General features: G+C 36.0%; 1 protein-coding gene across 1 annotated transcript; it reads right to left on the bottom strand.

Moving 5' to 3' along the window:
- Nucleotides 1–8,923: 8,923 nt before the first annotated feature.
- On the bottom strand, nucleotides 8,924–18,222 carry LOC131027355 (high affinity nitrate transporter 2.6). Its single transcript, XM_057957390.2, is given in 5 exon segments — nucleotides 8,924–9,324; nucleotides 9,466–9,865; nucleotides 10,468–10,529; nucleotides 17,186–17,634; nucleotides 17,773–18,222. Coding segments are annotated over 4 exon segments (1,050 nt in total). The 5' UTR covers nucleotides 17,373–17,634; nucleotides 17,773–18,222.
- Nucleotides 18,223–23,586: the final 5,364 nt, after the last annotated feature.

The raw sequence follows: 23,586 nt of genomic DNA, 5'->3' as shown, positions 1-23,586 counted from the left end.
AGGCCATGAGGGATAAGAGGATACAGTCCAAAAGCATCCATTCTCAGAGCAAGATGACAGCGATTTCAAAATTGTATACAAGCACATGTGATTGTCTTCTCTAGACAAAGAGTAAATCACATAAACTGTAAAAATCTAATCTCTTTTACAGTTGAACTCATTTAAAACAAACATAAGTTTGAATACCTTTTGCAAGGAAGCCAGTTACACCAGTGACTAGAATGTTTTTGGCCTCAAGAAAATCAACTATACCCATGCCCTTGTACAATGAATGCTCCTTCACTGATCCATTTCTTTCTTTGATAGCTATATGAGAATTTGTAGCTCTAATTGCAAGGAATCTCACTGAATTTCTTCTTGGCTAATATAAACATAAAGAGTGCCTAGAAAAGTGAGTGTCATGCTTGGAGATCTTATGTTCCAAATAGGGCTTCTTAGAAGAAGAGTCCAAAGAAGAATAACCTTGATACATCAGCTTCATAGCTTCTATATTGATTATTATTCCTCATATGTACTCAAGGCAAAGGAGTCAGAATATATATAAGATTTTGGAGTAATTTGGGTGTGAGAACTGCCCTCCTACACTATTTAATGTTTTCAACTTTTCTCAACTGTAAAGAGAAGGTGGTGTAATGAGTTTATAAAGCCTGGTCGATTTAGCAACTAGTAACTATCTCCTCTCTCATCTTTGAATGCAACAAACTAGGTCTTCTGTTATAGACCATCATATACTTATCATATACCATTAGGTTATGATTTCACCGTCATTTATCTTTAAAAGATGTTTAACAGTGAATAGATCAGCTGCAGTATAATTTTCTATTTCTTGTTACAAGTGGTACAGGCTACAATCTTTACTTTCATTGTGTAGAATTATGTGATTGCCCTAGTTGTCAATTCTCTGTACATGGCTCCTAAGATTGCAATAATCATCTATATCCCTGCCTTTACAAATTTGCCCTTTGACTTGGACTGTCACAATTCACAAATGTGTTCTCCATTGTGTAATAACTTCTAAGGGCTGCAACTGTATATTAACCTTTAAAAGGTCAACTTCTCTCTTCTGTATGTTGTGAATGGATTCTGCACTAGAATTGGAGCAAGTTCTTTGTCTTCATTTGGTCCCCATGACTGTACTTTCTCCATGCATTATGATAAATGTAATAAGTATTGTCCCTGCATCAATAATCAAGAATAAGGTGGGACTACTCTTGAATGTTTGATCATTGAATCTACTGATTTTGTTCTTTATCCTCTGTGTGCTGCTTCTTATTGGATATTGGTGTTGCAACGTTTTTGTCATAATTTACTGTCACGGTCTTATTTGAATGCACCTAGGGAGTTGCACCCATCCTTGAGGTTGGGTCCCAATGCACTGGACCATTCCAAAGCATGCCCTGTCCTTGAATGATTACCAACAGTGTCCCAATGCTCTATGCTTCCTGTTGGTGACTGATCATAGTCATCTTTTATTCATGAACCTGCATCAGTTTGATTTGTCATGGTATTTTGACTTGAGGAGAGATGTCACCATCTTGATACTGTTAAACAATGAAGATTGAACTCATATTGATTCTACTTCAGGCTTCTAATTTTTGATTCGTTGCTCTTTAAACCTTTCCACACCTATTATCTTTGTTCTTTTCTTTGCATGATATCTATATTTTCCAAAAGGACTGTTCTAACCTATGATTTGAAATGAAACTTGATTCTTCTCTTTGAAGTTTGTAACTATCTCTTCTACGGCCTGCAACCCTATACCACCACAGATCTTTGTATTAGACATGATGAAGCTAGATCCTTTGATCTTTGGGTCCGAGAATGGTCTCTTGACTGTACTTGAATTTTGTAAATTGGCTGCAACTTAGCATGCAACCCTTGAAGGTTGTTGTCATTAGGGTTGTGACCTTTCTTTGTTGTTCATTAAACCTGTTAGCGAAGTGAGTGGTTGTTTCAACTTTCTAAACTTCAAGATCTCTAAAACCAATTGAAGGCTGTCCCTTAATGGTTGCCATGATGTGAGCTAAGAATTGTTAATATTATTTTGGCAACTTAAGGGCAACTCCCTCTGTTATCATTGGTTGTACAAGCTTATCATAGAGATCATTGCTTTGGTGTATTGTGATTGTATTTTTTTCTGCATTTTGATGCTCCTTGTACCTTCCTCTTCAAAGCACTTGCTCTTTGTATTATCCATTGTATTTCTTTAAGATGGCATAAGAAAATCTAATGACTAAAATTGCAAAACCTTTGTTTGCAAAATATGTCTTCAAAAAGGAGCCTCACTGACTACAAAAAACATCGGACTACAATCCGGAATGAAGATTGAACTGCAAGAATAGCATCTCCTATGCCTGAGTACAATTCTGGTTAAACTCAATACTTGAGGTCTTAAACCTCTTCCACAAACCCAATTCGATCACCTATGATCGACCAAAACCTTTGCATATGATTACAACATTATTCACATACAAATAATCTCATAACCTTAATCCCATACCATGATCTACAAAGAGATCTTACATCAAATTTATATCAAACCGGGACCTAAACAATTAGGTCGGCCACCTAAAAGATAATACAATAGATCTGTTACATAATCCCGCAAACCAATGATAAACCAAGTTGGCCTAAGACCAAAACAACATAAACCAATCAATAAATCCAACCGGTAATGCATCGGGAGCATCAACCAACACGTTACATAAACCGGTCCATAACCTAGTAGAAAACATCAGACCCAAAATAGGTCGCCATAAGCCAAATGAAGCACCACGAACAACTGGAACATGAACATGATAACCATCAACATCTTGATAACTTTTTAGAAGCTACACCAACACCACTTATCGAATTCATCAAAAGATCTTCAACAAAGCTCTGCCGATAAAACCCTTACCGGTAACCAAAAGGCTTACTAGAACAAATGATAGCATTCGGATCATCAAATCCCGAACCAACTGAATGTGATACGCATCAGGAACACATGAATAACCAATCCAAACCAATTCCACAAGCCATAACATATCCCCGATATGTTCATCACAATCCAACCACACTATCGGAACCCGGTAGACAGTAAAACAACCAGTGTTGACATCAATGACAAACATCAATGCAACACATAATCAATTCCTCCAAATTGCCAACAATCTCCCCCTTTGACATTGATGGCAACACTAGATGTGAAAAACATCCAAGTGCCAAGAAATGTCAAACAAGTCTCCCCCAAAGGAAGACATCCAACAATCTCCCTAAGATGATATGAAGTTTTGAACCAAATAACCAAACATAGACCAAACTCCCCTAATGGGATACAACCAATCTGAAATTTTGTTCCTCCTCCTTGTGCCAACAATCTCCCCCTTAGACTGATATCTCTGTTAAGCTCCGATCTCTGTTTTTCACATAAATATCTCTCCCCCTTTGATGACATCAATGCCATAAATCTGACATAAACATCAAAGAAAAATCATAAATCCTTTGAACCACACAGCTGAATACTCCCCCTGAGTAGTAGCACCAACACATCAATCTGGAATGAATGATAGCTTTGATAATGCATGTCAGACTGATGCTAGTCAGCATCACTCAAGTCTCTACCAGAGGGGTAGAAACTCTCAATCTGTCTCTTAAGTACTCAAATGATTCCTTAGACAAAGGTTTAGTGAAGATATCTGCAATCTGCTCTTTAGTGTTCACATAAACCAATTTGACTTCATTTGCTTCCACCTTCTCCTTTAGAAAATTATACTTGATAGAAATGTGCTTAGTCTTAGAATGAAATACCAGATTCTTTGATATGTCAATAGCAGCAGAGTTATCACAGTGAATAACTACCGGTTCATTGCAATCTACCTTTATATCCTTCAACATTTGCTTCATCCATAGAACTTGTGTACAGTTAGTAGCAACAACAACATACTCAGCTTCAGCAGTACATGACTGTTCTTGCTGATCCATGAAGCAAGTTTCCTTCCAAGAAAAAAAAACTTCATCGGATGTGCCTAACCAGTTACCTATATCTGCAGCGCAATCCGCATCTAAATATGCTCATAGTGTAAAGTCATTATAAGCCAAAAACCATACCTGAAAAATCCTTGAAAATATCTGAAAATCCTAGCTACCGGAGCAAGGATTCAACATAATCAATTCCTTCCTTCTGAGAATATCCATTGCAAACCAATCAAGCCTAGTTCCAATAATATCCAAGTCCATGTGTTGTCCTTTTCTAACTAATCCAATTCCTTTTCCATAGCTCTCATCCGACATTCATCTTTACATGTTTCATCCACTGATGCCGGTACAATTAAATAAATTAAGAATACCTCATCAGTTGCCAACCTTCTTCTTGTCCAATTATCCGATCTTCTGAATGATTCAACCTTACATACCTAGGAGTCTTCTGACTTCCTGTTCCTCTGCTTTGATCTTCAGTTACTGTTGAATTTTTTGATACTGCCGGGGTAACTGGTTCAACATTCTATTCTAGTACAGGTGCTACGAGCTCAATTATAACCATTTCCACTTCCGGTTCTCTCTCATAAGTTCTTATTTGATCTCTGTTTTGCTCATCCACCTTGACATTAACACTCTCCACAACTCTCTGCAATCTTTTGTTATAACATCTATATGCTTTGCTTTCATTTGAATAACCAAGAAATATTCCTTCATCATATCTAAGATCAAACTTCCAATTCACTACCGAAGATTCTGAAATACTTGACTGTAGGTGTATGACCAAACCATAACTCATAAAGTGACTTACCAGTAAACCAAACCGGATCCAAGATCCAACAAATCTTCGTCGGTTAACCTTCAAACTGACTTTTTCAAAGTCTGAAATAGGCTGTCAGACCACTACCAGGGGCAATGCAAGATCTGTCATCAATTTGCTTCCCCCTAAGGCGAATCCCTTAGTTACCGGATGAGTTTCTTGCCGGTGCAGAAACATTCTGCTCTGCTGGTTGAGTAATCGGGGTATATGCTTCAGCCGAATGAATATCTGAGGCATTTAATTTTGCCAATTGATCCTCAGACTTCATAACCCACTTCTTCTCATGCTCCTTCCGAATATCATCAACCTTCTGCTTTCCCTTCTCATTAGATTTATCACTTCCTACCGGTAGGTTTTTGCTTCTGCAAAATTTAGCAATATGTCCTACTTTGTTGCATGCATAGCAAGTAACATTGTTCTTCTAAATTGCCTTATTGTAACCTTGACCATTCCTTGACCTACATTGATTAGCCATATGTCCAAACCTTCCACATGCATGACATCTCACATTCATTCGACAATTTTCTGTCCTATGACCATTTTTTTTACAATTTGAACACTGACCGAGAACTGCATTATTATTTTGATTTGCTCCATTCTTGCATTGACTTTCTCTATGACCAAACTTATTGCAAACAAAGCATCTACCATTCAATTTATGTGCATTGGTTGTCTTACTGGTGATATTTGATTCCAGTTGACCTTCTGACAGGATGCGTCATCCTGATTTGCAGTACCATAGCTTTCACCATGCTCAAATCCAAGACCTCTAGTGTCTCCAGTTTCCCTTTGATCCTTCAATAACTCATCAATCTTAGCAGAACTAACCTTGAACTTATCTTTGTACTCATTTGCAACATCCAAATCGCCTATCAGGATTATCATCATTCTTTCCAACTCTTGCTCATTATTTTGTGATTGCACCAATTCAGTTCTCAACACATCATTCCCATGCGCCAACCTAATGCATTCCTCAGATTTGTCTTTCACAGATATAGCAAGATTTTCTTCATTCTTCTTCCGGTCTTCAATCTCCTAACTCAACTTCTGACGTAATTCCTATAAAGCATTCTTCTCTCCATCATCCTGATTTTGCAATTGATCACATAGTTCCTTCCTTTTAGCTTGTGTAGATGACAACCTATCCTGCAGAGTAAAAATGAATTCATTCACAGATCTCAACTCATCTTGTAGCTCCATGTTCCCCAACCTTTCAGCATCATAGTCTTCAAGTGCTACTTGAAGTTCCTTCCTCAAACTTATCTCCATAGATTCCGGATACAATATCTTCCTCAAGCTGTTAGACTTATTCCGAGGCACCAGGCTCTAATACCAATTGTTGGGATCCAAGAACATTGAGAGGGGAGGGGGGGGGGTGAATCAGTGTTCTACCAGAATGAAGAAATTTAACCTTATTAACACAACTCAACAACCGGTAAACATAAAAGCATATAACAATAAGCAACAATGCAACCACAAAGATGAACACCATAACACCACATATTTACACGTGGAAAACCTCAAAGAGGAAAAACCACGGTGGGATTGGAGACCCACAATATCTATCCACTGCTTAGATGAATAAATATTACAATAAGGGGCTTGCACATGTAGGAAGGCCAACAACCTAGAGCACACTACTCATCACAAAAGGAGCCTCATTGACTACAGAAAACATTGGACTACAATCCGGAATGAAGATTGAACTGCAAGTATAACATCTCCTATGCCTAAGTACAGTTTCGGTTAAGCTCAATACTGGAGGTCTTAAACCTCTTCCACAAACCCAATTCGATCACCTATGATCAACCAAAACCTCTGCATATGATTACAACATTATTCGCATACCAATAATCATATAACCTTAATCCCATACCATGATTTACAAAGAGATCTTACATCAAATTTATACCAATCTGGGACTTGAACAATTAGGTCGGCCACCTAAAAGATAATACAATAGATCCGTTACATAATCCCGCAAACCAATGATAAACCAAGTTGTCCTAAGACCAAAACAACATAAACCAATCAATAAATCCAACCGGTAATGCATCGGGTGCATCAACCAACACGTTACATAAACCGGTCCATAACCTAGCAGAATAAAACCGGACCCAAAATAGGTCGCCATAAGCCAAATGAAACACCACGAACAACTGGAACACAAACATGATAACCATCAGCATCCTGATAACCTTCTAGAAGCCGCACCAACACCACTTATCAGATTCATCAAAAGATCTTCAACAAAGCTCTGCCGGTAAAATTCTTACCGGTAACCAAAAGGCTTACTAGAACAAATGATAGCATCCAGATCATCAAATCCCGAACCAACTGAATGTGATACGCATCAGGAACACATGAATAACCAATCCAAACCAATTCCACAAGCCGGAACATATCTCCGGTATGTTCATCACAATCCAACCACACTATCGGAACCCGGTAGACAGTAAAACAACTAGTGTTGACATCAATGACAAACATCAATGCAACACATAATCAATTCCTCCAAATTGCCAACACTTCTATGTATATATGGTGGAATAAATTGATTTATTATCACAATAAGCCTTTGGTTATTAGCTTTTCAAGATATGCTCATTACTTGTTCAAAAAGGGTTTAGACAATTTAAAAATATCTAGGATTGGGCATCATGGGCTAACATCAAAGATCATTAAGTGTTGAAAAGTAATTATACAGCTTCCGATTTTCTTTCAGTCATTAGTGCCTGAAATTATGTACTCCAAAGGAATGTCATCTCTTCAAGGATTGGAAATGGCTTTTTATCAACCATTTTTATTTTTTTATTTTACAAAAAATTTATAACCAATTTCTTCTTAATTGGCCTCTTACTCCTCGTTTAAATCAGAAATAGAAATGTAGATTTAGCTCCCACTTTTGGTCTAAAATGAGTGCTCAAATTTGGAATTCCAATGCTGATTTTGATACTTAGTGTTGTGTTGGAAAATATTACATTGGAAGCTACCTGTTGGGGATAGATTGAAATCTATTATAGCTCAACTAGCTTGCTGTCTTTTTTGCCACAATGTGGAATATTTGAAACATATATCTTTTGGGATTGTCCACCTATTAAAAAATAATAGTTTGTTGTCTGTAGAGACTTCCAAGCTTTCCGGATACTTTTGACAACAAAAGTGCCCTGTATGCGAACCGGTTCACGAATAAAGAGAAGGGTTTGAAAGCCGATCCCCTTCTAGGCCGGGCGATGGATAGGATAATCAGAAGAGATACAGTGACACAGAAGGATTTTCCAAGCCTCATTGCCACCATTTAATACAGAGGGTGAGGCCGGCCTTGCTATTTTTAACCATGAACTAAATTGGAGAGAAGCTATCTTTGGTTTTGGTATGCAAATAATGTGATTGCTGATTCAATTCGATTTGTTATTTTAAAGAATATATGGAAAAATAGATGTGCTTCTATGTTTTCTAACAACTTTTATCATGTAACTGGTAGTCTAAGGCTTTACTCTTACATATTTCTTCAAGTGGTTTTTATTTTTCATAGAGTCAAGCCTTATGCAAGACATGAAGGTTATGCTCCAGTTATAACAAATTAAAGAACAATTTGTGAAGTTTCAGCTTGATAACAAGTGAAGTTATTGTAAAAGTTTTATGCAGCTTATGTAATGTCTGGTTCTTTCTTGCAGCTTTGTAGTTGAGCTTTGATTATATATTTTTTCAGCTAGCTAAGTCATTGTAAGAGTTTTATTCAGCGTAGGTTCTTTCTTGCAGCCTTGTGGCTAATATTTGATTGGACAGTCATCTCCAGCTACTTTTGGTAGCTTTCTCTACTGTATTAATTAATTTCTTCGTTCAAGAAATAAAAAAGAAGGGTCAACAGCCCAACAAAGAAAAAAGAATTACACATTCCTATCTTCCACAACTAATTGTTCCAAAATGTGAGAGAAATACAAAGGCAAATGTGTTCTATCTGCACTATTCTAACCCTGCATTCGATGAGGTGCTCATTTGACCAGACAATTTGCTACTCTATTCCACTCCCTAGGAATACGAAAAAAGGTAACAGATTCTAAAGAATACTCAAACTTAGAATCTGTGGAATAACTACAACTAAATGCCAATGAGCATCATCCAACCACTGCTCATTCAACATATTTACCTATGTTGAGGGGTCCCCTCTCTTAGAGTTGGGGCAGAAACCAGACTTGAACTTTTTTCTCTTTCACTGTGACTATTGTCAGCAACTTTTATGATAATTTTGTCCATTTATAGTTGCTTTTCAGTTTCAGACAAATCTGATCCATAATACTTCTCCTTACTAGCATTCTCAGATTTGGAAGGTGGACAAACTATTCCTTCCCACTGTGGAAAATACAACCCCAACAGTAGCAACGTGCAGGCAATAATCATGAAACCCATCAAGCTGATTTGAGCCTCAGTAGAATAGATGGAGTTAAGGAAGAACAAAAGCTGTGTTACCATTAATCCTAAGTTGCCCCCTGCTCCTGTCATTCCAGTCACTATCCCCAATGACATGCAATTATATATACAAGAAGCTGTGTTACCATTATGAAAACTCTGGGAAAAACCCATGATTGATTTAGTTTGATGAGTCAGTCTAAGCTAATGAAAAAAATAGAAATTCAATTAATCAATTCAGTGGGAATGGGAATATAAAATTCAAACCTTCTACATACAAAAGGAACTAGGTATTCCAAAGGTCAGACTGAAAGATGCTTGCACAAACATGGAGAAGATCAGCATGTCTGTAGTGGAGAGGTTCAGTGAATTTGCTTTTCCTAACCAAACACAGAAAACTCCACCCAGAGTCTGAACAATCCAGAGAGCCCATATTCTTCCTCTCATGCCATACCCACGCGCTACAATATCAGACAGTACTCCCCAAAATGGACGGGTTACTAAATTGGCAAGCCCAAATGTAGATGCAATTATGCCCCCGGTGTGAAGATTTAAATCAAATCTGTCAAAGTAATACTGTGCAATCACATTGTCTATAGTAAGTTCTACTCCAAAACAGTATCCATAGGTAAGAGCCAAGATCCAAACCCTGTAGTTGTTGATGGCATGCCAGACCACCTGCACGGCATTTTAGAATTGAGTGACTGTATTAATATTATTTATGTAAATGTAAAATATTTCAAAACAAAGATTTTAACAGAAAAACAATTTCCAAAACTCTTATGGGCAAGTATACTCTTGCCTTTTCTTATGTTATGATTTAGCCATGCAAACTAAAGACAAACCAGAAAACCCGTTATCTATTTACAAATTGTGCTCGAGTTATGCCCACCTTCTACTATTGTACTATTAATTGTTAATAGTTATTAGTTGGGACGTTTCCTTTATAGTTGTACTTCAGAGCAAAATCATACAAATTGAACTTTTTCATAAAATCCATGCATCAATCTTTCAAGATCCAGCCTTTCCTTTCATTCTTCCGTTTTCTGTCTTTTATCTGTGCTCTTACACTTGCTAACAAACTAAGAACCAAAGACAGGATAGAACATACAAAATTCAAGAATCCAAAGCAATAGAATATTTCTTTTGTCACATATTTATCCAAAATCTAAAGCAGAAACAGAGCTAGCTTTATTTGAAATCTTTATCTCTGTTCATGACTATCCATGCATATATTTACAACACCATCTTGAAAGTACTCAACATATAGATTGACTTACCTTTGACAAATTGTCTTTTGCCTTACCCAAACTCTTTAATTTTTGACAGCATGCCAGACAACCTGCAAACCATTGTAGAATCAAGTTACTGTATTAATATTGGACATGTGTAAAGCATTTTAAAACAAACATTTAGAGGGAAAACATAAACATTGTGCAAAACTCTCACATGGTATCCTGCATTTGAAGGTTTGGCTTTTACAAACTTCCAAGACAGATTACACACCAAAGCTTTGGCAATTCTAAAGAATTATAAATATATGACACAGAGTGAAGAACATTGGAAATACACAATCTCAAGAAAAAAAATTAAGCTCAAACAAGGACTTAAAAAACTCATAAGAGTGTACTAAGCCTTAAGAATATGGAGCCAGAGGCTGATGCTATGCCTGCATTGCCTATGCCCCTCTTGGTGAGATTCAGATTGTCTCTGATGATAGGTATCAGAGGAGGAGCAGTGAATTTGGAAAGAAAGCAGATGAGGTAGGAGACCCACGATAAGTGGAAGGCTCCCTTATGCAGTCTATTTATTAAAAAAAAATGAATTTTTTAACATATAGTTGTTATATGAAATATTGTAAGATCTTCATTTTTTTATAAATATAAAATGGACATTTAACTATCTACAACTAAGATTTGAAGGTGTGACTCATCATGCAACTCGTCAAAATAACACCTCTAGTGAGAGATTAAAAATTGAAGCTAGTTCCTCCACAGCCTCTGGATCCATAGCTTCAGGATTGTTCTTGGTACCCATATCTATCTTGGACTCCATAGCTACAGGATTGTTCTTGGTACTGTTGACGTGTATTTTGTACACAATCATACACAGAATAAAATACCAATAGGCATCTTATCCTCTCTTGAGAAAATAGTCTCTAACTGCTGAAGATTCGCATAAAGGATCAGTTAGGTAGACTCCAAGGTTCTTTTAGTAGGGTCTCTACGTGTGGACAAGCTTCCAGCGGTATGATGTGATTTGCTGTTTCCTCCAAGGGGCCTTACATGTGATGATTGAACTTCCGATCTGCTTTGCTGGACACAGGCTCTTACTAACTTGGATTTGAAAAATAGAAAAAGGATAAGGGCGAAGAGAGGATCTAATCTTAATACTAAGAATGTAGGAGCAATGATTGACCTTTGACAAAACTCTAACTAGGTCTTGTTTTGACATCAATGGAACATCTACACAAGACTAGTGCGATCTTCTAAGGGAAGCTTTATGATGTTCAAATCATCACCGCAGGCATAGACACCATCCAAGTTGATGCATATCAATGAAGAAGCGACAAATTGAAATTGAGCTTAAGCTAAATGATTCCAGTTGACTACACAAGGCAAGTCTGCAATCAACAAACTGCTAGTAGTATGGATATACGAATTCCACCATTAATCAATCACATTTCCTCCATTCATCTAATCATCTACCATCTAGGATTGAAGACTCAACAAGAAACCATGCAAATTGCAAGAAACGACACACTTCACCATTACTTCAATGAAAATGGAGTTTGTTTACAATCAATGGCAACAATTTCTTGCCTTGTCCTCCTATTCTACTCTAATTGCTATTCTATCAATTTCTAACTACTCTCTATCTTCTAACTCTCTAGCTATTGCTAATTATTTCTAATTTATTGCTAATTAGCCTTTACAAATGAAATGCCTGGGCTTATATAGTGCCCACAATACAATTCGATGGCTTAGATCAATTCAAGATCAATGGCCAAGATTCAACAATGAAAACCCTAATTAGGGTTTGTTACAACCATTACATAACATCTAATGCTTGACCAATGATAAAATTGTATTGCTTGGACACATGTCCCTTTTAGAAAAATCGACCAATGGATAGCCGGGGTAGGTACATCGGAGTTTGTGCCACCTTCCATGAGTTAAGTACATTGAATCTGGACATGCTGAGATGGACCTCACTGATTGGAGACGTGATGACTAGGATGCCACCTCATCTGACACTTGTAACTTTGGTAAATATTCAACTGGATGTTGTTGAGAAGCTTGCTTTAATTAATTCATCTGGAATTATTTGCTTCTTCAACGAGCCCTTGTTCTAACTCCTTTTGTCCTTGATGTGCAAGATGATGATGTACCTCGCCTTGGAGCGCTAGATTGAAAGAGGTCGCCCCTGTCCTGGCTTGATCGTCCCGACGAAGACCGTCCTTGATCCGGCTTGATTTTTCTTGATGAGATTTTCATTTGATGCCTACACAACATTTCAAAATTAGTACCATGATTTTGCAATATATAACATAGATTAGATTAATTTTTAGGAAACTTCATGATAAATCCTTGAGTTATTATTTCCTAAAAAACGATCGGGCTACTGGAATTCAAAATTTCAAAATTCAAAATTTAAGCTATGACGATCAACGTTCAAAAACAATAAATCCATATCGCCATACCTCTCTTGAGAGCTAACTCTAGAATGCAAAACAAGGAATTTGCCTAGGCAAAATCAAAATTAGATGGCTTCAACGTGATCTCCTTTAAATGAACGATCCCTTTATCAATTCATCACCCTTGAGGATATCTTTGACGTGGTCTTTGGCAAGTTCGCCCAACTTGAGACTAAGCTCGCACTCCTTTGATGATGTCTGCGCCCTCCTCTTGAATGACAATTTCGCACCTCCTTTGTATTCTCCAAATCGCATGCTAATGAAGGATGTTAAATGATGATTTGAAATGAATAAACCACCTTCCCTTTATAGGCGCTTACCTCTCATCATTATTTAGGCCGACTTTGTGAAAATAAAGCAAATTAAACGATTTTTTGATAAATAACAAGGCCGACTTTTATAAACCAAGCGCTCCCTTTGATTGATTTTTTTTTTTTTTTTTAAAAATAATTATTAATTATTAAATGCCATCGTTCTAAATTAATTTAATCAAATTCGATTTTCACAAGGCAAAAAAAAAAAATTAATAATATCAAGCGCAATATTTAAATGCCATTTAATTGAATTTTCAAAACATATTGAATTTTAGCATTTAAAATAAATTCAAAAAAAAAACAAAACTTGTTTGAACGCCAAATTTTGAAGATGAAAGATACGTACCTCATCGCCCTGGTCCCTGACTGAGGGACAGGAGCGATCCATTATGTTGGCCTTGATTCTTGCATTTTTTACGTCCAAAATCTCTATCTCCACGTTGGATTTGGCATGTTCGCTAGGATTTTTAAACTTGAGCGACTTGTCCTGCAAACAAATTTCCTTTAGGTGTGATATCGCCCTGGTCCCTTGGAGAGGGACAGGAGCGATCCCTACGTTTTTACTTGACATTCTTCGTTCTTGGTACCAATTCTTCGTCCATTACTTCTCAAAAGACATCCTTGATCTTGTGTGAACTTGCCTTGTCTTGATTTTGAAGGAGCATGAGTGTTTTAATAGAAATCGCTTTGGTCCTTGTCCAAAGGACAGGAGCGATATAGTCTCTTTAGCTCAATTGATGATCATTTAACGTTCGAAACCTTTGCATATCATCTTCAAAAGACACCTTGTACCTTTTACCCCTTTGCACAACCTTGACCTTACGTGATTTTTGAGGGATTTGGCTAATATAATAAACATCGCTCTGGTCCGTTGGAGAGGGACAGGAGCGAACTTCAAGTCTTTGGGTTCATGCTTGCGTTCTCCAACTTGCAATTGTCCTCATCGTGTAAAACATAGTCTTTTTGATCCCCTTGGTCGCTTGACACTTGCTTAACTTTTGAAATCTATGCCTTTATGGAAATATCGCTTTGGTCCCTTCCTGAGGGACAGGAGCGAATTAGATGTCTTGGTGCAAATCCTTCATCTTTGGCAATTTTTGATGCTTTGCGCTTGATGGAGATGTCTTAAAATGTCTTCACCACCTTGTTCTTCGTCTTGGAGTGCCTTGAATTTGGAGGAACGACAATATAACCAGTATATCGCCCTGGTCCCTTGGAGAGGGACAGGAGCGATCCTGCTCTTGTGGGCTTCATTTTACTTTATCACCTTCAAAATTTATCTTCAATGGTCTCGCCATACTTCATTTCATTCATTCATGCCTTGAGATCGGTTGTAACTTGGCAAGAAAATCATCTATAACAAAAATCGCTCTGGTCCCTTCCTGAGGGACAGGAGCGAACTTAAGCATTTTGGTCCTTTGATGGCATTTGGTAATCTTCAATTTATCTTCAATGAGTTCATTTCACCTCCTTCCTTGCCTTCAAACATAAACTTGACTTGATCTTTGCCCAGATCGTACCTTATGAAGAATTTCGCTCTGGTCCTTCAGTGAGGGACAGGAGCGAATTTGACCCTCTAGGCAAAAACTTCATCATTTCATTGTTTTTGATCAAGTCTGGATGCTCTATCATGCTCATTTCGTCCTTCACCATGCCTTTGATGTCTCGATTCGTCCAAACAAGGTCAGGAATGGCTCAACTAAGCATTTTCGCTCTGGACCCTTGGTGAGGGACACGAGCGATTCGCCTTGGTCCCTTGGAGAGGGACAGGAGCGCTTTTCGCTCTGGACCCTTGGAGAAGGACACGAGCGAAATTTGACTTTTCGAACTCTCTATCAGGATAAATTTTATGGAATATAACATTTAAGTATAAGTGACATTTTTATACTTTAAGTTATATTCCATATATACTTTCAGGATGTTTGAGAGTGGTTTCAGACCTCCAGGAGTTATATTGCAAAATCTAGTTTTTGGAGGTTTTTTTCAAATTTCAGGATCAGGACATTCCAGACTTAGCCAAATTTCAGGATCAGGATCTCACTCAAGCCGGACTTGCTACCCTATTGATCTCCTGGGCGACGTTCAAAATGCAAAGGCTAGCTAACAAAACCCCAAAAAACCTAAAAAACAAACCCTAAAAAGCAAAAAACATGGGTCCCCATTTGCAATGGGGCGATGTGTGAAAACGTCACAACAGGTACCCATATCTATCTTGGACTCCATAGCTTCAGGATTGTTCCTGGTACCCATATCTATCCTATCCATAGCTTCAGGATTGTTCTTGGTACCCATATCTATCCTTCCAAGATGTGGTGATACTTGCAGAACTATACCACCACTGTTCTGCAGCTACCTTTGCTTAACTGGAGAAACCCATCAGTACAATTTGTTAAATTTCATAGCACGTGCTACCGAGAGGTAAATAAAGTTACAGAATTACAAAAGGGACAGACATACCTCTCACTTACTAACTAATCAAGGAATTGGAATTCTAAAATTGTTGGAGACTAAGTTTCTGCAGTTCACAATGTTTTAGAAGAATATTTGGAGAGAGCAGTGAAGGGATACAAGTAGGAGGTCCCATTTGCATCTGGAATCTCCTTTGGGGTTCATATGGTGATGGTTATCTAAGGAGATTCTAAACTGAACGCATATTCTCTTGGCCCCCCTTGTGGGACTTTGTTCCAGAACTTTAGGATCAGCTTATACTATATATATTTAGCGTATTTTTTCTCAGAGAAAAACATAATAATGTGTATTGGAATAATTACTAGCAGTTGTATTTTTTTTTTTGGTACAATGGAATGTTGATAAGTTCTTTTTTGTTAAGTGCACCAAATGATTGAGATTTTTGGTGGACCAAAGAACTCTTGTTCTTTCATCTCTTAATATGTTATCAATTCAAAAGTAGGCATTTTTCACAATCTCACTAAAACCAAAGGAAAATAAAATATTTCATTTCCCTTACCAGCAAATTCAATTTGTTACTTTTGATAAGATTGTCTAAGAGCCATCTAGATACTGATATTCTAAAGCTTATAATGAATCAAAAGGATACCAATAAAGTTATAAACTGTCTATATTAATATTGTTTTACAAGGATACCAATAAAGTTATAAACTGTATATATTAATACTGTTTTACATTAATAAAACAAACCGGCATTTCTATACAGAAGATTCAATCTTTGTTCTCTTTTTATGAGGATCTTCAAGATGATAATACCAGTCCAACATAATGAACTCACTAAATTTCTATAAATATGCTGATTGCAATGAAACAATGCAGTCTTAAAACTGCCATAAAATTTGCAAATTTTAATGAAACTTAAAGATTTAAAATGTTTTGAAAAGCTAGAGAATAAAAGAGTACATCCCAGAAATCTAATTGATTTACTAATAAAGGTGTGAGAACAGTTTTCTCTAAAACCAGCCTTATCAATTTAAATACAATTCACTCAGTTAGCTCCACATTAGCAGAGTAATACATTTTAATGCACTTGAGTATGAACAACATAACAGCAACATTTCATAAACAAACACAATCCACATATATAATTGACAACAAACTTTCAGAATTTAAGAGAATAATAGATCAAATTTCACTCAGTTTGGAGTTCGCATGGCTATGTAGATTTCACCATTGTTATTAATTGAATTAAATTGCTTGTCATGTTCCTTATCTAAAAAGGTTATATTAAATTATGTATTTTATTTATATATTTTTATATCTTCTATGGTTTTAAATATAGGCTTCCACTGCACTTGCAAATCTTAACAGAGACTCCAAAGAAGACCTTGTTGGGTATGCAATCTGCATCTCTATCGCAAAGAAGAATGAAAATATGATGCAAGAAATTACATTAATGAGAGAAGGATTAGTAAGGAACAATATGCAAATTTATTCATACTAGCCAGAAAGGTCCCTTAATATTGTATATCAGCTTAACCATTGCAAGAAAAACGTCCATATTAGGATGATCCTCACCCTTGTTGAGGGGTCCTATCTGTTGGAGTTGGGGCAGAAGGTAGACTTGAACTTTTTCCTCTTTCACTGCGACTGTTGTCAGCAAATTTAGGGTCCTATCTGTTGGAGTTGGGGCAGAAGGTAGACTTGAATTTTTTCCTCTTTCACTGCAACTGTTGTCAGCAAATTTTATGCTAATGCCGTCCATTGCTAGTTGCTTTTCAATGTCAGACTATTCCGATCCATAATACTTCTCCTCTAGCATTTTCAAGCTTGAAAAGTGGCCAAAACTTTCCTCCTCACTGATAAATTCAACCCCAACTGTAGCAATGTGCATGTAATGATCTTGACACCCATCAAGCTGATTCCAGTATCAGTGGAATAATTGGAGTTGAGGAATAACAGAAGCTCTGCTACCATTGATCCCAAGTTGCTCCCTTCCTGTCATTCCAGTCACTATCTCCAATGACCTGCAATAAGATTGTATTATAGATCAGAGTGGTTAGAAACTATTAGTACACAACTTCAAGAAAAAACCAGGCTTAAAAAACTCTTAAGCTTGTATTAAGCCTTGAGAATATGGAGCCAGAGACTATTGCAATGCCTACATTTCATATGTCCCTCTTGGTGAGATTGAGATTGTCTCTGATGACAGGCATCAGACGGGGAGAAGTGAACGTGGAAAGAAAGCAGGTGAAGTAGGAGATCCAGGATATGTAGAAGGCTCTCATATGGGGTTTAGCTATTGAAAAAGGCTTGAATTTCTTAGCCTTGTGTTCTGAATCTTATGGTAGATCAAAAATTGGAGTTGGACTTGGAGTAGTCTTATCCACTGTTTCGTCCCCATGCTCTGGATTCATAGCTTCAGGATTCTTCCTGGTACCCATATATATCCTTCCAAGATGTGGGGATACTTGCAGTACTATACCACCTCTGTTGTGCAGCTACCCCTGCTTAACTGGGAAACCCATCAGTACAATTTGTTAAATTTCATACCAAGTGCTACAGAGAAGTAAATGAAGTTACAGGATTAAAAAGGGACAGGCATATCACTCACTTAGTTTTTTACTATTTGAAATGCCGATAATGATAAACTTCAACTTGAACCACCATACAAGTCTATGTCAACTATACTCATTCACATCTCTTACATAAAAGTAAGAACTATCTGTAAGAGCTAGTAGTGAACTCTAATACCTCAGGATCGCAAGTGCAAAACCAAAGATAGCCTTCCACAATAGAATATAACAAGAAGATATTTTCTTGATCATGGTTGCAATAATGGTACAATGATCAAGAATGGATCAATGATTTAATTTACATAATGTACACATGAGACCTTGTTTAAATATAGGCAAGGCTGAAAAATAAGACAGGATGAAATTGTGATAAGTGTCTTAATTCTATTTCATGAGACAACTAGAGATAAGAACATGTGTATTAGAGACTTCTAGAAATATTCTTAAAGAGCTAAGTAAATTTAACATGTGAGCTTGTATGAATAGGACTTAACTAATGACTACTTAGATAATATACCCTATTCACACCAACACTACAAAAAATTAGATCACTCATATATAATGAACAAACGTTAAACAATACATCATCTATGAAATATAAATAAAGACTAAACCATAAGTTTCTCATTCTTACGACCATTCCACATTAACTCACCTATGAACTATAATAAAGACTAAACCAAAAATTTCTCATTATTACAACCATTCCACATCAACTGATGTGGAGGATTAAAACCTCCAATCTCAATTCACTAACTTTCCTACTAGAAATAGATTCACTTGAGAACGTGAGTCATAGCATTTATTTCTTACCCTTCACTTACACCTTAATATGGGAAATTTATGTGAGTTCTTCAACTCCATGCAATCAATAACCCTCAACCTTTCGTGTTTCCTTATTGAGAGTAGCACATAACAATCCCTAATGGCTTGTATGTTTGAATTAGCTAATTTTTAGGTTTAATTTCCAACACCTCTATTATGTGTGCCTATCTCTATCACAATACAAGAAATGTTTTTCCCTTTAACAATAGAAGTAGTGTTTTGACCTTTTATCTTTGCCACATTCTAGATTTTTTCTACTATCAAATAATTGCTCATCACATTGCCTAGTCTTCTTGAAAGAGTTTACCTTATCTCGATCAAACAATTGTAATTGGATATGTATGTTGGGGGTTAGCCATGAGAACATCCCTCTTCAATTGTTTAAACAATCATCTAGCATAGTTCAAGGGAACTTCTCAATCCCTTACTTCCTTCCCATTTGGACCACCCTCTTTATAAACCCACTAATATAAAGCTACATGTTATGTCCCTAAATTTATCTCAAGTAACACCAATACATCACCCACTCCTCTTCATTAGATATAGGATAAAATTGATGACACTTTTTGATCCTCAATGGAGTGTGCATAACTATCATGTCAAGTAAAAGCAAGCTTGAAAAGTTTTAATAGTGCCAAATAAATTTGTTGGTGAGGAGATAATTAATGAAGACAAAAGTTTACATCTATTTGTGTCACCCATTTAATCTAGATTTTAGGTGGCTTGGGAGAAAAACTTATCTTGAGAAAGACAAGTTTATAAATTAAACACAAGAAAATAATTACTTACTAAACCAACACACAATTGAAGCTTGTTTAGATATTTTAAAATTACATGCCTATTGAGACAATACCAAGAAGGTGTTTCATATGAAATAGCAACTAGAGTGGTTTAAATGATACACGTTTGTTAGGGTCTTTGAAAGAAAAATATAGAAAAACATTTATAAGGTTACAAATTCTAATAACTTTGATATCATGGAGCTACCTAGTATTCTTAATCCAATTGATCAAAGACTATTCTTAAGAGATGCAACACAATATAATATAACTTTAAGATAACTTTCTTATACCAATAATATGTAGAATATATAACATCTATAAATAGATAAAAAATCATAAAAAAATAATACTATTACCTCTTTATATATCACATGTACAAATTTTAATCTTCTTTTTCATATTAACTCTATCATTAGAGAATAATAAAAAATGAAATTTAGATGAAAACTACTAAATCATTCCTTAGAAGTATAAAAATAAAGGAATTCAAACACTAAACTCTAATCTATAGCAAAGCCAAAGAATTCAATTCACACAATCTAGATCAAAACTCTTCTCAAATCACAATTTTATTTTAGAGAATGTTTAAATAGTGGAAAGTAGAATAAATTCACATTTTGAAATATCTTGTGACATTTTCTTTAATTGAAAAAATGCATTTATTAATTAAAAGAAAAAGAATATACAAATCTGGTGGACGCACTTCCAAACCAGAAAGCCTGAAAGTAACAACACAAACTGAATATAAAAGAGTATTACATTAATAAGGCTGCCGAATACTATAAGTTTGAATGAAAACAAGTTACAAGATGAAAAAATATTATTTTTCTTTAAGAATACAAACCAAAATCTTTCAAATTCCACCCTTTCATGTTCTATTTTATTTTATTTATTTTATCTTGTGCTCTTACACTTACTAATAAACTAAGAACCAAAGACAGGATAGAACATACACAATTCTTCAATCCAAATCAATAGAATGTTTCTTTTGTCACATATTTATCCAAAACCTAAAGCAGAAACAGAGCTACCTTTATTTGAAATCTTTAGTTGTGTTCTTGACTATCCATGCATATATGTGCAATATCATCTTGAAAGTGCTTAACAGATAGATTGAATACCTTTGACAAATTGTCTTTTGCCTCACCCAAACTCTGTAATTCTTGACAGCATACCAGACAACCTGCACACCATTGTAGAATCAAGTTACTGTACTAATATTATACATATAAGTTTAAAGCATTTTAAAACAAAGATTTTAGAGGGAAGACATTTTGCAAAACTCAGATGGATAACCTTCATTTAAAGGTTTGGCTTTTACAAACTTCCCAGGGAGATTACACACGAAAGGTTTGGCAATTCAAAGAATTTTAAATATTTGACAGAGTGAAGAACATTGGAAATACACAACTTCAAGAAAAGACTTTAAGCTCAAACAAGGAGCTTAAAAAACTCATGAGATTGTATTAAGCCTTGAGAATATGGAGCTAGAGATTGATGCAATGCCTGCATTGCCTATGTCCCTCTTGGTGAGATTGAGATTGTCTCTGATGACAGGTATCAGAGGGGGAGCAGTGAATGTGGAAAGAAAGCAAGTGAAATAGGAGATCTAGGATAAGTGGAAGGCTCTCATATGGGGTTGGGCTATTGAAAAAAGCTTCAATTTCTTAGCCTTGTGTTCTGAATCTACCGAGAAATAAAAAATTGGAGTTGGTTTTGAAGTATCTTATGCACTGGTTCCTTCACAGCCTCTAGATCCATAGTTCCAGAATTGTTCCTGGTACCCATATCCATCCTTCCAAGATGTGGGGATACTTGCAGTACTATACCACCCCTGTTGTGCAGCTACCTTTGCTTAACTGGGGAAACCCATCAGTACAATTTGTTATATTCCATACCCCAAAGAAGGCTTGGTTGGGATGTAATTTGCATCTTTATAGCAAGAAAGAATGGAGATATAAAGCAACTAACTACATTAATGAGTTGTATCGTCCAGTGTTATGTGATTATTTTTCATCTATTTGTTATATTTGTTATTTTTTGGAGTCTTGTTTTGATTCAATAAAAAATATTTATATTAATAACATAAGGATTAGTGAGAAACAATATACAAGTGAGAAACAATATACAAATTTATGCATACTCTGTAAATTTAAACAAAAATTTCTTTACATAAATTATGGTTGTTACGTCGAAAGACATCTACAGTGAAAGATTGGGTTGAAAATATAGAGAATTACTATGTATCACGCAAGTAGATCTATTGATAACTCTATAACATGCAAAGAAAATCTATTGATAAGACAATTTAATTCACATCATATCTATCTGTATACTTTACATAAATTATTTAAAATATAAGTATGCTAGTTGCGTCCAAGACTTCTAAGTGGCAGATGGGTTCAAAGAATCTGTGTACATTATTTTATTGTCCACTTAAAAATTTGTAGTCATTAACCTGAGAAATAACTTGTGCCCATGCAAACAGAATGTTACGTTACAGTTGTTAGGTCTAGAGACATTCTACAATGACATACCTGAGTTTAAAGATCAGAGACAGGATTCATCAGAACATTACATTACAATTGTTACGCCAAGAGACACTCTACAATGACATAGATGAGAGACAAAGTCATATTATCCGTAACATGAAAGTAGAGAAAGATTGATATAGATGGCATGTGAATATATAAGATGGTTAGAGATATTCTTTACTAAAACACAAAACTGTTTGTGTGCGGGAAAAGTGGTGCGATGAAATAGAAAATGTGAATTCGAGATTTGTCCACACACCAATGGGACTCTTGGTGCAAGTTATGGAGTTATATTTAATAACTTAACTTTCCAAGGGATGTTCCATTGTTCTCTATCTCACAAGACCCCTCAAGCCAATGCCTTTGCTCTCAGATCATTGAGCAAAGTGACTTAGGGATGACAATCATGAGAATGAGGGATGTTTGATCAATCTAACATGAATGCAATCTTAAATGTGCATGATATTAACAAACATGAATTAAACTAGCATTTATATGATGATAAGATGAAAGGATTAGTAAAAGAACTATCCTAACATGATACACTAGCTTAATATGATTATTTATGATAATAGAAATGCTTCTAAAATGTTTATTAGATTATTTCTATTCAAAGAGAGCCTAAATGCTTAGTAAAATGCTTATAAGTGTGATGCTAAAGACTTGGATGATGAAAATGGAGAAATGAGGGCTCTATTTATAGGGAAAACAGGGCAATGGATGGTTAAGATTGGATAATCCTATCAAGGGCCAGGATTGAAAGTTATCAATCCATGTTTACAATTTTCACCGATGAAATGGTGACAATTGTCAACATAAGACTGCTTGAGAGGAGATGTAAGAAACATTAAATGCTTGAGAAGACCTCATGGTTACCTTAGGAGGTAAGGGTTAAGGTTAGGTTAAGGTTATCCATTGGACAAAGCTTTTACCCAAAGGATAAACTCTTGTGCAAGGGTTAAAGGAATAACCATGGTCAAAGCAATGAATGTTGTATGAGACCCCTGGGTTAGATGTGGGTTGAGTTAGAGAGAAAGTCTCTAACCATGCAAGAGGGTTGAGTTAACCGTTAATGGTTTGGAAGACTTTCAAGGTTAACTTGTTGAAGACATAAAGCCTTTAATGGTTATTGAAGACTTTGAGGGTTTGAGAAGTGACTTCCCTTTGTTTAGGGATGTGACAATATTTAGTAGATGGGTTAATCTAATTTAGAAGTGATTAGAAGAATTTAGAAGGGGGCTTAGAGAGGCAAGTGGGAGATG

The sequence above is a fragment of the Cryptomeria japonica genome, chromosome 3 (genome assembly GCF_030272615.1).
Source record: "Cryptomeria japonica chromosome 3, Sugi_1.0, whole genome shotgun sequence".
NCBI classification, from domain to species: Eukaryota; Viridiplantae; Streptophyta; class Pinopsida; order Cupressales; family Cupressaceae; genus Cryptomeria; species Cryptomeria japonica.
Note: the sequence above shows the minus strand (reverse complement) of the source record. Positions and strands in the feature narration are given on the sequence as shown.